This window comes from Equus asinus, chromosome 2 (assembly GCF_041296235.1).
Source record: "Equus asinus isolate D_3611 breed Donkey chromosome 2, EquAss-T2T_v2, whole genome shotgun sequence".
Taxonomy (NCBI): Eukaryota; Metazoa; Chordata; class Mammalia; order Perissodactyla; family Equidae; genus Equus; species Equus asinus.
In genome coordinates this window covers 90494845-90509153 of record NC_091791.1, presented here as the reverse complement: position 1 = coordinate 90509153, position 14309 = coordinate 90494845, and the positions used below count along the sequence as shown (strand labels likewise).

Below are 14309 nucleotides of genomic sequence, written 5' to 3'. Positions count from 1 at the left end.
CAGACATTTCTCACAGTCCGGAGGCTGGCAAGTCCACGATCGAGGCGATTCGGTTCCTGGGGAGCGCTCTCTTCCTGGCTTGTAGAGGGCCAGCTTCTTGCTGTGTCTTCATGTGGTGGAGGGAGCGAGCTCTCTGGTCTCTTTGCATAACTAATTCCACCATGAGGACCCCACCCTCAAGACCTCATCTCAACCTAATGACCCCCAAAGCCCCCCTTCCAAATACCATCACACTGCGGGGGGTGGGCTTCAACATATGTATTGCAGTGGGGGAGGGGTGACACACAGCCATTCAGTCCATAGCACACTGGACATCCCTGGGCCTGGTCCTCGCCTTGTGGGGCCCTCCCCCACCTCTCGACACCAGAACCCTGTGATGTCGGCTGACCCTCCTGGATGGGACCACAGGAGGGCTGCTCCCACCCTCATCCCACGGACACGATGCCAAGGTGCCACAGGGGACACCAATGAGGGAGGGCCCAGGCTGCTGCGCACAACCTCCTCCTGACCTTGGCCAAGTCAAGTGGCCACCACCAGCATGACCATCTCATTGGGGTGAGCTCCAGGGGGTCCAGGGTCAGGACCACACATCTCAGCCCAGATGTGTCCAGGAGGGGAGGGGAAATGATATTTATTGAGTGTGCCCCATGAACCACGCTGTCTTAGAGTTGAAATACAACAGGGCACAAATAGACGGAGTCCCTCCTTCTCGCAGCCTACAGCCTCCCAGAGACATTGCCAAACACAGGGCGAGGGGAGCACGTGGCAGGGCCAGCCTTGTCTGGGCCCTGGGGGGGCTCCCTGGGGATGCCGCATCTGACTGAGACCTGAAGGAAACCCAGGCGGAGGGGAAGAGGGCGGGGCCTAGAGGGGCTCCAGGCAGCAGCTGGAACCACTGGCTCTATCTGCTAAACCTGCAGCATGGGTGTCTACAAAACACACACTCTCACACACACGTATACTAGCACATGCACATGCACACACTCACATATACTCACACACATACCCACACACACCTGCACACACACAAACACATGCAGGGAAGGGGCGCTCTGCTCAGATCCCACCGATGCCTGAGGATCTGCTCCACCTCCTACACAGCCTCCCCTCCTCGGCACTGCCCACCACACACCCTCCCTCGGAGGCAGGAGCACGCCCCCTGCCCCTGCCTGTCCCTGGAGGAATGCTGGCCATACGCGTCCTGAGCAGCCCCAGCTCAGCGCTGTGGGACATGCGGGTCAGGCCTCAGCCCTCAAGAGTCTTCATCAGGTTTGCAGGGGAAGCCCCAAGCTGAGGCTCCGGCTTGGGGCTCGGTGACAGGGAGAGACGCCCCCTCAGAGCTCGAGGCCCAGGGTGGCGGCCTGCAGCAGTCAGGGTGGCCCATCAGATTGTCTGGACTCCCAGAGCCCTGGGGGTGAGTCGAGTGAGGGCAGGTGTGCTGGGGGCCACCCCCGAGTAAGGAGGAGCAGCATGGGACGTCTGCGTCCATGACAGGGAAGGTGGCAAGGGCCCTGGGGCCGAGTCACAGCCACCTCAGCATCTGGCACCAGCCCCCAGATGGGCACCATTGAGACAAGCACTGGGAGCCCAGCCCAGCAGCCAGTTCAGGTCTCGGACCAGAGCCTAGAGCATGGCCCGTCACCCCCTCACTGTGCCTCTGGGGGCCCAGACAAAAAGACGGGAGAAAGCCCCCAGCCCCAGGCCAGGGCAGAGCCATGGCACGACCCCCCGGGCACGGCCCCTGCACCGAGCAGGGGAGCCACGCAGGAAAGGGAGAGTGAGGGGGTAGCCTCCAGGCCGGGCCAGTGCCAGCACGGGGACCAGCTGAGCTGAGAGCTCCAGCCAAGGGCAGGCTGGGGAAGGGGTCCAGCCTGCAGGGCCCATGTCTCTGCCTGACCTGAGGGCTGGTCGCACCCAGAGACCAAGGGGTGTCATGTACCCCTGGCAGGGGCCCAAGAAGACAGAACAAACAGTGGCCAGGACACGGAGAGGACAAATGCCTAGCAAGCATACTATGCTCCCACCTACACCCTTAACCCCAGCACGAAGAGGAGCATACCTCTGCTGGGCGCCCCCATGGACTGCCACTTACCGACAGCCTCCTTCTTGCCAGACAGACATCACCTCTCTAGATCCATCACCACAACCCCGAGGCAGCCCCACTCCACAGACTTTGAGACTGAGGCTCAGAGAGAGCGAGTGACCTTTCAAGACCACACAGCTAATCAGTCACAGAGCCGGGATTTGAACCCGGACCCGCCTGACCCCTTTCCATCAAATAGAGCCAGTTATGCTTGCCCTGTGGCCAGCTCCTGGGAGCCAGATTCTGGCCACTCTGCATGTTCAGAGCAGCAGAGCTGCAGCAAGATTGCTATATGGTGCGGCGACATCGGCAGGTTCTGGAGCCCCGGCCACACAGGAGGCTCCAGGCTGCCTCCATGTGAGCCAGAGCATCAGTACCAAGCTCCTTTCCAGCTCTCCTGGGATACCCAGCAACGAAAGGACTCAACTTCAAGTTGTGCTACATGATGTCGGGGCTGGGGGAGGCTGCCCAGCCCAGGGCGGGAACTGAAAGGAGCCAGGAGCCCCTTGAGGCCATGCAGGCTGGCAACACGACAGCCATCCCCACCCCTCTGCTTGGCCCTTGGCGAGGCAACATAGCGCACTTCCTCAACTGGCCCTCACGGCTGCCCTCTGTGTTGGCACTGCCATCTTCCAGTCAAGGACACCGAGGTGACCTGCCCAGAGTCAAACAGCAGAGCAGGGATAGGAACCCCAGTCTGTCCAGGGCAAGCCCCCTACCCCCAACTGGGCTGCTGGGCACCATGTCCATTCTGGTGCCGAGGCATGGGAGGGCCAGGCCAAGCACCGGCCAGGGACAGGCCCAGAGCAGGCAGACATCTGGTGGCCTCTGTCTGGCTCTGGCGAAGGACTGATGCAAAGGAAGTGACCTGGGTAGACTGGGCCGGCCAGGGCCACATGTCCCAGGTCTGGCCGGATGAGGAGGCACCACCTGGGCTAAGGACCAAGCTGGGCCCCCAGCGGGCAGCCGTTGGCCTCACCCACTGGAGCCTGCCCCGCCCACCACTTGGGCCCAGAAACAGATAGAAGGGGGCCATCTAATCACTCCCAGCCACCTGCCTGCACTTCAGGCCTGAAGGAAGGACCTGGGTCTTTCTCTTCCCGACCCACAGCCATCAGCCAGGAAACTGGCTGTTTTCAGGTGAGGAGGAAGGCCTTGGAGGACCCAGCACCTTCCTGGGCCCCATGCCTGTCAGAGGCCAGACCCCTCAAGAAAGAGGCCGTCTCCATAGCAAGAGAGAGGGCTGCTGCTGTGTGGGAAGGCAGGGCGAGGAGGCCATGGGGCACAGGCAGGGGGAGCCTGTGGGAGGAACAGGGCCACAGGGAGCCAGGGCTGGGGACCCAGGTTCCTGACTTCCCACCACACCAAAGGGCTGCCCAGAGCTTTCTGGAGCAGAGGGACAGTAAGTGAGTGGGCAAAGGGGAAGTGATGGGAGCCAAGGATTAGGACCCACCAGGATCCAGCACCTACAGGTGTTTTGGCTTTCTGTTTCTTTGTTGCTGTTGTCATTTTAACAAGTCACCAAGGCAATGAGGGGACTGTTCGGACACAGAGAGGGTAGTAGGTATTTGGGTAGTTCACCAAATATTTCCAGGTCTCTCCCTTCTGGGTGCATCATAGGACTGTGCTTCCTGGATCCTTAGGACCGGCTGGGACCACATGACTAGTTTCAGCCAATAAGTCATAAGCAGAAGTGATGCATGTCACGTGCGGGCTAAGCTCCTCCCCAGCCCCAGCTCTCTTTCCCTCTGGCACAGCAACTAGCAATATTCAAACTGAGCCACCATGCTGAGCCAAGCTCCAAGCTGACCAAGGATGGACACACAGCATGAGCAGGAGATAACATTTTGTGATGTTAAACCACTGAGATTTAGGGGTGTTTGTTACTGCAGCATAACTCGGTCTATCCTGACTGATACAAAGGGAATCATGGAGCAAAACCAATGGGTAGGAGGAAACAGGCACTCCCCTGGTTAGCCAAGTCCAAAGGGATTCACAGCTGGGGTCAGACCAGCTTAGTAATGATCTGGGAACAAGCAGTGCAGACTGAATGTTCCAAGTTTTTAGATGACAGCACTTTCTGGGTAGTGAAAAGGCCAAGCAAAGAGGGAAGATGGCTGCAGGGGAGACAAGACTAAGGGATCTTGACCTGGTCACTACAAGAATTTGGAAAGAATCTGTCCGCCCTTCCAAGATGTGGGTCTGAGTGCTAAGGGACAGCCTTAGCTGTCTTCCAAGAAAAATCTGGAGAAATGGCCCAACATGCAGCTTGAGACTGGGAGGTTGTTCAAGTTCCCACGTCACCTGGAATGGGAACAGGGGCAGCTCAGAGGCAGCACGAGGATAAGTGTCTCCTAGACCCCTGGCCTCTTGCCCACACACCTGGCGTGACACGCCATCTGTTCACAGCCAGTTAAGCCCAGCCTCCCAATGTGGGGGGCAAGGCCATGGCAATAGGGAGACTAAAAGGGAGCCTCTAGACTCCAAAATATGAGGCCGTGGTAGGACAGGAGCATCATCTATAAAGTGAGAAAGTGTGTGTGTACATGTGTGTGCATGCATGTGTGTGCACACACAGGAGTGAGCCTAGAATGATGGAGAACTCTGAAGCCTGTGAGTTCAGCTAAGGGAAAATGGAAGTCATTCCATTCACAGCCACAGGCTTGCGAGGAGTCCCGAGGGGGGACTAGATGGTTCCCCGTCCCCAGCCCAACTCTAGCGAGGAGCCATCAGCACCTACAGCCGTGGCCACGGCCATCTTCCAGCCTAAAGCATCGCTGGCAGCAGCCCCTGGGGGAGCCACAAGAGCTCTGTGTGGCAGGCAATTAAGGCTGACCTGTGCAGGGGCCCCACCTTGGGCTGGAGGTGGGCAGGGTGGAGGACGAGGGGAGGAGGGGGGTTCGAAGAACCTGCCCCGGCAGAAAACTGAGGCCATGGGCCTGCATGGTGGCACCAACTTACAGTCAGACTACTCAAGAAGCAGATTCCTCTAGGCACTTCCTTAGGCACAAGCAGGTTCCGCGCCCAGGGGAGGAAGACGGTGTGTCACTGGAGAACACAGGGAAGTCTTGGGAGGCGTGCAGCCTTACAGCGTGCATCTCCAAAGCGAGTTAGTAGATACGGAAACATGGCCGTGCGTCCCAAGTAACTCTAGCAGGTCTGGCTAAGATGAGAGGGTGCTACCCAGCGAGCAAGAGGGCAGTCATCCATGTAGAAGAAAGTGGACAACATGCACTGGCTTCGACAGGCACCGACAGGTGTGCCAACGGGATAGCAAAATAATGGCCCATAGAGACATCCACATCCCAAACCCCAGAAGTGTGACTATATTAGGCTTCATGGCAAGGACATGAGGTTGCAGATGGAATGAAGATTGCTAATGAGCTAACTTTAAGATAAGGAGATTATCCTGGCGGATCCAGGGGGCCCAGTGGAATCACAAGGGTCCTGGGAAGAGGGAGGCAGAAGAGTCAGAGATGGAGGGGGAGGTGTGAGGACGGAAGGGCTGTGAGAAGGACCCCGCCCACCCCTGCTGGCTGTGAAGATGGAGGAAGGGGGCCCAGGAGCAGAGGAAGGCAGGCGGCCTCTGGACCCTGGAGGCTCCTGGAGCCTCCGGAAGGAACCAGCACTGCTGACACCCCGATTTTAGCCCAGGGAGACTCATGGCAGGCTTCTGACCTGCAGAACTGTAAGATGATAAACTTCCATTTTCAACCAGCTAAGTTTACAGCAAAATTTGTTTCAGCACCAAGAGAAAAATAATGCCGCTGAGTGGACGGGAATGATGGTGGTAGGCCGACAGGCATCTTTAATGACACTAACATCCCACTCAGGGAGACCCTGACAGTGTCTCTGGGCCAGGGACCAATAAAGTCGCTCCCAGAGAGAAGGGTGGGTCTGCCAGCAGGGGCTGCATGGATACGGCCTCAGTGACCACATCCTTCTGAAGGGACGCTAAGGAAGATGCCAGAGGCATCAAAGCTCAGGGAGGGAGCCCATCTAGCAGCACGTTTATATACCAGCATGGCACATGAGGGGCAGGGTGACCACCGAGGAGTGACCAGTATAAACTGACCAAGACCATCAGATGGCCATCGACCAGCTCCCTGTGCTTTAGTCTCAATTTATTTCATTGTTTCCTTGTTTTATTCTGTGAACACCAAGCTATACTTGGGTGATTTTTACCTTGTCTTCCTAAAATGCATTTGTGCTTATTGTAACTATAAGGAATATTGCCTCGCATACATTCCTTTTTGCTTCCTCTTCCCTAAATTGTTATCTTTCCACTCTATAACAGATATAGCTACAGCATAACCAATAACTTGAGTCTTTTACTTACAGGAAACGATAATACTATGAACGCAACAGACTCACGTTCAGCCAGTCCTTTTATGCATTTATGCATTTATCCAGTCTTCTACTTGAGCAGGCACTTTAAAACACTATGAAATTTTTTTTAACAAATTAGGATCTTTCCTAGTACCTAGAAGACAAATCTTCACACTTATTGCTAATATGGACTTCGCCAACTAAATCTAAGATACGTTTTAGAGATGTAAATATCATCCGTGTTATCATTTGCTAACTTTAAATCATCATCAAATACATATTTCATTAAATGTGACCCATTCTTTCACATAAACTGACCAACTGTCTTAAAAGGCAGTTTGTAAGGAGCTTGGACAAATTCAGCCAGAAGAAATTGTACATATAAATCTCAGGACCAACGAATCAAAGTAGACTTTCTTGTTTTCTTTAGTAATACTTGAGCACATCTCAGCATAAATGATCCCATTTAAAAAAAAAATAAGTTGTTTTGAATATTGAAAAATATATGCAGCTGCTAAAAGTAATGTTTACAAATACTTTATAGTGATTTCAGAAAAAGCCAATAATATGTTAAATGAAAAAAGCAGGTTACACGACTGAACAGAATGAGAGCTCTCGGCATTTATAAAATACAGTGGGGGAAAAAAGACTAGAAGGAAATAACAGTGGTAGGATTCAGAACAATTTTGTTCTGTCCTGTGATGCTTTTCTGCACCTTCCACATTTTAGACAATGAGCATGCACTGCCCTTTTTCTTTTTTACATTTTTAAATTAATTCATGCTTCATTGTAGCAATGTATTTTTTTTTTATAATCGGGGGAAAAAGTTAAATAAAAAGCTGGAAATGAAAAGGTCAGTTAGGGTCCACTCTCAAGGAATTCGCTAGCTTAAGAAATGATGCAGCTGAAAATAGCAACAGCCTCAAGAGAAGCTGAGATGGATTCACTGTGGGGTCAAGGAACGGAGAGGGAATTCGTGTTTACCGAACACCTATCGCAGGCCTCCTGCAGACAATTCATACATGTCTCATCTCATTTAACCCCCACAATAATCCCAGGAGGCAAGTACTATGATTATTCCGTTTAACAGCAACAGGAACAGAAGCTCAGAGCAGAGCTGAGAGACCCCGAGGTCACACAGCACGTGAGGCAAACGGGATTTGAACCTGGTTTCTGGGCTCCAGCAGCCAAGCTCATATCCTGGCCTGGTGCTGCCTCTCAGGCCAAAACAGGGGCAGCATCACCTCAACCCCAAATGCACTGGGAGGTCAGTGGGAGCTGGTCCAGTCCACGATGGAGACTGAAGCCAAGTCTGCCTTTGCCCTTCACCCTTGGTCACTTCCACTCCCCGGGGAGTCTTTTCCTTTCCCACCCAGACTGTGTCTACCACCCGTGTCCTGGTGCAATGACTGTCCGGACCCAGGAGCGAGATAAGGCATCCGTCAAGCAGAGCCACGCCATGGGATGGACAGTACCCCATAAAGCACAGGAGGAAGGACACCCAGCCAGCTGAGCACCTGCCCAGCCAAGCCCCAGGCTAAAGAGAAGGAGCCTCTGAGCACTGCTGGGCACTCCCCGAGACCCTCCCTCCAGGGGCTGGCTCCTCCCATCCCTTGTACACATCCAAGGGCTGCACAAGGTCACAGATAAGAGTGTGGATTTCTGCCCACACGGCTCAGAAGTTGCAAGCATAAGCCAGCTTTACCCGGCACACACTCTCTGGGCAGCAGACAGGCCACAACACCTGGCCAGTATCCCCTTTACCTGGACAACAGTCAGCCATCACAATCCCACTCCCCAGTCCTGGGCATACACACACACTCACTCTTACACCCTCTGAGACTGTCAGCCTGCCATCCTTAGAGCCTGGGACACTTTCCCAGTTACCCGATTAGAGACACTGAGACCCAGGAAAGCAAAGTCTCAACCAGAAAAGGCCCCTGGTGGAGCCTTGTGCCTCCAGGACAAAGACACACTGGGGCTCGAGGGCTGAACAGCCCAGACCTATGTGTTGTTTGGCTTGTACTGTGTTGTTTAAATGGCTTGATTAGTTGACATCAGTTAAAAATCAAATTTTACATTTAAGTCCAGATCAGGGGCTCCTCTTTAAAAAAAAAAAGAAAAAAGAGCACATCTATAACACTAGGATTTTCATTCCCAAATGGCAAAATCAGCTGAAGCTGTGTAACAGCTGCTCCTTTTAACAGAGTTGACCTCTCCAGACCCCCGCACTCCAGGTCCCACAGGGCCCAGCTGCCCAGTTTACCCACGTGCATTGCCCACCTGAGACGGCCACCTGTGCAAGAGCATCATCTTCAGTCCCTGGGGAACTGCTGATGGGGGTGGACAGGCATCATTCAGGGTCAAAATGAATGAGCACGGAATACCCCACACTGCAGGGTGGGAGCCGGCGGAAGCAAGGTATGTCCACAGAGATGGTCGAGAGCCAAACCGGCGTAAGGAACACAGGCAGGGTCCCCTCACACTGTGAGCCCCCCGGTGCAAGAACTATGTGTTCTGTGTGCTCAGCTCCCCAACACAAAGAACGAACGTCCACAGACACAAGTCTGCAGGGACAGTGTCAAGGGAGCAGGAGGCGTTGTAAAAAGTGTGGCATGGAACTGGAAAAGTCTGTGTCACCCTAGATCCCCACCCCAATTAGGGTCACTCCTGCCTAAGGAGGCCCCGCCCTCGCCTGGCTGGAGCCCACCGCATGCACCTGCAAGGAGTTGTGAGGAGGGCACACAGAAAGGAAGTCCAGGGTGGGGTACGGGGGTGCAGGGACTGCTGGTGAGACACAACCAGCCACCCAAGTAGGACAGGGATTCCTCCTCCTCGTACCCCACTGGACATCAGATAACGGACATCTGCCAAGGCTAGAGGCAGCAGTTCCCATGATGGGCGACACCAGCCTCGTCCCACTCACCACCACCACAAACACACTCAGGACCCCAGCTTGAACAACCACCTCAAGACGTCCTTGGACCTTCAGGCCCCAGAGCTGGACCTTCTCCCTCCCTGCTGCACCCAGGAATAGGTGACTCCCAAGCACAACCCTTCCAGCACAAAGGTCTCCCCAGCTCCACCTTCTGGACCCAGACCAGAGCCTTCTCTGAGTCACCCTATCCTTGCGGGTACCCAAGAGACCTGCGGCCAACCTATAATCCATGGCAGCAGGGGACTCTGGGCCCAGCAGACCCGGGGAGGGACAGCTGGCCTGGAGCCCTCAGCCAGCCCCCCTCCTCCCTACACCCACTGCCCCATCAGCTCCTCCTGGGAGGACTCCCTGCATCCCGTGCCACCAGCCGTGCCTCTCCATCCTCAGCACTCCAGGGCGAGGGCCTCAGAGTTCAACCCATGGATATGGGCAGCAAGGCAGAAGAGAGGCAAAGGGACCAGGGCTGGGCTGATGTCAGGGGCGCAGAGAGCCTTAGGCCTTGACCAGGAAGCAGGTGGTGTGAGGGAGGAACTCAGGTTCCAGAGCCCAGCCGCGAGCTGGGTGGGAGGAGGGAAGGAGAGGGGAGAGGAGAGAAAAGCGAAGCTCCCCGCCGCGCACCTGTTGACCCCGCCCGCCCGCAGTCCCGACCCGAGGCTGAGGCTGCGGATCACAGCGGCCCAGGCGCGGGCTAGGATTTGCCCGCAGCCGGGCCTGGTCCATCTCGGCTCCTTTCCTGGTCAAACAGCGCCCACCTCCGGCCCAGGCGGCGGCGCCTCCGCCCGCGGCGGGGACAGCGACAGAGAAACCGGCTCTTCCAAACCCAGAGGAGGAGCGCGGGCGGAGAGACGCCGAGGCCCAGGCACGGAGGGGCCGCAGGGCGCGAAATGCGCGCGTACTGGGCTGCGCTCAGGAGAGGGGAGGCGGCGCGCTCCGGCACCGGGCGCTCCTCCGCTGGCAGTGAAGACGACCCCGGCCCCTCGGGGTCAGGGGAGGTGCAACGACACAAGTACCCGGAACGCAGACACGCCCACCCACAGACACTCGAGAAACAAAGACGGCCCTGAGCCACACACGCCTGCGCGGCCAGCGCCGGGTGCACACCCGCGCCCACCAAGCTGGAAAGGAGCCGCACAACCCCGCAAGGGGCCGGGCTCGCCGCGCTCACAGGCTCTGCGCTCCAGTCCCGCCGCACACAGCAGGCCCGGCGCCACCTCTCTGCTGGGCCGGGTAGGGCGCGCGCGCCGTGTATGGCACCGCAGCTGCCCAAGCGCACGGGGGTCTCCGCGCAGCCGAGCCGTCGCAACCCCGCCGGTCTCCCCTGCTGCGCCGCCTCGCAGGCCGCGGCCACTCACCTTCCTGCACAGCCTGGAACGGATTGTTGGCCTCGATGACCTTGATGGAGTAGGTGATCTTCTCGCTCTGCAGGATGTCATCGTTGAGGCTCAGGTCGGAGACGGCCAGCTGGAACACCCTGTCGTCCTTGGCCGCGTTCTCCTCGAAGATGGCACCTGGAGGAGAGGAAGGGTCAAGCCAGGCCTAGAACGGAGCTCCTCCCTCGCCCTCTCCACCCCACCCCAGCCCCTCGCTGGCCCTGGGGTCATGGTGCTGGCAGAACAGCTGGTGGCCAGGTGGTGGGAGTTATGGACTGAGGTTTCAGCTTGACAGGATAGTTTAACACTCTCATCACCCAGCAGGGGAATATGCCCCCCACGCACAGTGCTCGGGTACACACAGTTGACGTGAGTTACACATGCACGCTGACATGCTTCCACCAGCTCACACGCGTCTCACAACCAAGTCACCTCACGTCCTAGCCACGCCCCACATAGTGGACCCAGCCAAGCTGGGGTGGCCTCAGGCAGCACCCAAATGCACTGACATGGCTCCTGAGTCCCATCCCGGGAGCCAGAAAGTTCCCCCACAAGGCAGTGTCACCCGCCCCAATTCCAAAATGGAATGATGATCCCTTCTGCCGGCGCCTCTCCCTCGGAGTAGAGCTCAGCAGCCAGGTCCACAGTGGCTTTCCTGCGCCAGAAGGCTCCCTTACACAGGGGCCTTAAATGACCGGCGGCTCAACCCCAGCCTCGCTCCCGCGCAGCGCTGCCCAGCCTGGCTCTCCGGGCTCCGCCTCCTGCTCTCCATCTCTCCCCACTTCTTCTTCCTGCGTGTATGTTGGGGTAGGGGGAAGACTGTCCCCTAAACCCCTTGCTTTCTGACCGGCAGGGCTGAGGAGCCCAGAAAGAGGCGCTCTTGAGAGGGCCTTCTGGAACCGCCAACAGCCCCTCCAGGGCGGCCTCCAGCTGGTCCTCTGCGCGCTTAGCACAGCCTTGGCCGACTCTGCGCTTCTAGCGGAGGTCGGTGCGACTCGCCAGAGCCTGGCCCTACAGCCTGGGCAACTCTGGAGTTCCCCTCCCCTCGCCAGGCCCGGAGGGTCCCCCACGGTCCCAGGGCTGGGCTAGATGATCTCCCGAGCTGGGGGCTGGGTGGGAGGGGAGAGGCCCCGGTTCCACGTTACACCCAGAACCGCAGTGCTGACCGTGAGGCCCGAGAACCCCACCCGCACCAGGCGGGAAGCGGGTTTGGCCCCGGGCCCCTGCGGGGGGGCGATGCAGCTCACTCAGCCCAAGTCTAGTCCCCCACCACCCCTCCCCATCCCCGCCGGTCCCATTATCCCTGCCTTCTCACGCCTCCCAACCCCCAGTTTCTCGGTGCTCGCCGGTCTTTCCTAACTTCCGGAAAGGCGACTGCAGGGCTCCCCCAAAGCAACCGCTGTCAGCCCCCCAACCCGGCCTAACTTCCCGGGATTCCGCGCATGCTGCTACCAAGTCCCACACACTCCCCCTGCGCGCGCCCCCTCCTCCTCTCCTCTAGCTCATCTTCCCTGTCGGCTCTCTCCTTCCATCCATCTCTTCCCGCTCAGCGCGCGCACACATTCCCCACCCACCCACCCCCGCCGCCGCCCACGCTTCTCGCCTCGGCTCCCACCACCCGGACCGTCTGCCGGCCCCCAAGACTTGGACCACGGGAAACTCTGGGACTGTCCGGGATGGGGCTGCGGTGGCCACAACCAGATAAACACACACCCACACATACACCGAGAGATACACAGACACACACCGGGGGAACAGGCAGGCACTGTGTCCACTCTAACAGGCTGACAGACAGTCGTGCACGCACCAACACAGGCTCGGATGGCCTCACACACCCCAACGCCCTCTCGCAGCGACACCAACACGGTCCCAGGCGCGCACACACAGCGACACACGCTGACAACACCCACCCACCCACATTCACACAGGGTTCCAGTCGGGCCTCTCTGATCCTGCCCTGCCAACTTGGGGAGACCCCGGGCCGTGCCCGCCCCCTGCCCCCCGCTGCTGTGAGCTGCGCGCAAGGGCTGGCCCGAGCCCGCCGACGGCCCCTCCAGGGGCGCAGGTCTGGATGCGCGTCCAGCCCCGGGTTCCCCGCAGCTGCGGCCCCAAGTGTCGGCAGAGGCCGCGGGGCCCCCGCGCGGGGACTGGAGCCCCGGGGAGCGGCGAGGAGCCCGCGGAAGCGCGGCGCGGCCCGTGCACAGCCCCTCCGCGGAGCGGCGCGGCCCTTCGGGGGAGCACCGCCCGCCGAGGCCCTCGACCCGGGGAACCTCCAAGTTTGGACGCCGCGCACCCCCCACGCCGCCGGTGCCCCCGCCCAGCCTCGGCCCGGCCGCCCGCCGCGCTCACCGATGTGGATGATGGAGTCGGCCCGCACCGACACGCACTGGCATATCCAGGGGAGAAGCCACAGCGTCAGCGCTTCCATGTCCCCCCGGCGCGCGGCTCATCCGCCCGGGCCCGGGGCGAGGCCGAGGGCAGCGCGGAGCGGGGAGGCGCCGGTCCCGGTGCAGTCCCGGGCCGCTCCCCGGGAGAGCCGAGCCCGCCCGTGCGTCTTCCCCCGCGCGCCCGCCCCTGCGCCCTGCGCCCGCCCCAGCCCAGCCCAGCCCAGCCCGGCGCGGTCGGGCTCCCGCTCCCGCTCCGGTGGCGGCTGCGGCGGCGCTGGCAGCCCGAGCCCAGGCCGGCGGGGCGGGGGCGGCCCGCGGCGGCGGTGGCGGCGCTTCCCACGGCTCGGGCGGCTTCGGAGGCGGCGGAGGCGGTGGCGGCGGCGGCCGGGCCGGCGCGGCGGCTCCGGGCTCGCTGTGTGTCTGAGCCCCGGCGAGGAGCGAACTGCGGAGGACGCCCCCTCCCCTCCCCCTCCCCCACGGCTCCGCTCCCCCTCCCCTCCCTGCCCGCCTCCCTCCCCTCCGCCCTCCTCTGGACCACGTGACTGCGGAGCCTCAGCCTCGCCGCGCGGCGCTAGCCCGCTCGCGACTCGGAGGGGGCGCCGGGTGCTCCGCGCTCCCGGCCCGGGGGACGCTCGGAGGCCGGCACGGCGGCGGGGACCGGCCGGGGCTGCGGCGCGCAGAGACTCGGCCGCCCTGGGCCTCGTGGCCCCGGTTCGCTGGGGGCTGGAGGAGGGAAAAGCGTCGGCCACTGGCTGCCCTCGGGGGGTCCCGAGCGCCTTGGGCCATGCCCCCGCCCCGGGGAGAGAGCCCCCCGCGGAGCCCGACCGCGGGTAGCTGGGAGAGACGGGGCGGGGCGCTGAGCCAGGCCTCGGGATGGAAAGGGAGCCAGAGGGGACCGGCTGCAGCCGAGCGTCGCCAGCAGAGCCGGGGCCGGGGGCCCGAACCCTAGCCGGCCGCGCGGCCCTCGGCGGGTGCCCATCCCCCGCCCCGAGGCCCCGCGCTCTGCCGCGGGTCGGGCGGGAGGCTGGGACTCTGAAGCCCAATTCATGGCCGGAAACCGGCGCAGCCGTGCCCGCGGCGCCTGGACGTGAGGAGCCTTCCAAGCGGCCGCGTGTTTAGACTCCGAGTCTGCACCGAGCCTTTGCGCGCGAGCCCGGGCGGAGAGCCCGCTCCTCGCCGCCGGCGCGGATCGGGGCTCCCTC

The 14309-nt window shown here is 60.0% G+C and overlaps 1 protein-coding gene across 2 annotated transcripts in view; it reads right to left on the bottom strand.

The window, feature by feature from the left end:
• The window catches only part of GRID1 (glutamate ionotropic receptor delta type subunit 1), a 677925-nt gene extending 664637 nt beyond the window's left edge, over window positions 1-13288 (bottom strand). For both annotated transcript variants that reach the window (XM_044759934.2, XM_044759928.2), the window contains exons 1-2: window positions 13070-13288; window positions 10703-10858 (exon numbers count right to left, since the gene is read on the bottom strand). In XM_044759934.2, the coding sequence (XP_044615869.1) occupies window positions 10703-10858; window positions 13070-13148 (235 nt within the window). In that variant the 5' untranslated portion in view covers window positions 13149-13288. The remainder of the gene's footprint in view (window positions 1-10702; window positions 10859-13069) is intronic.
• Window positions 13289-14309: the final 1021 nt, after the last annotated feature.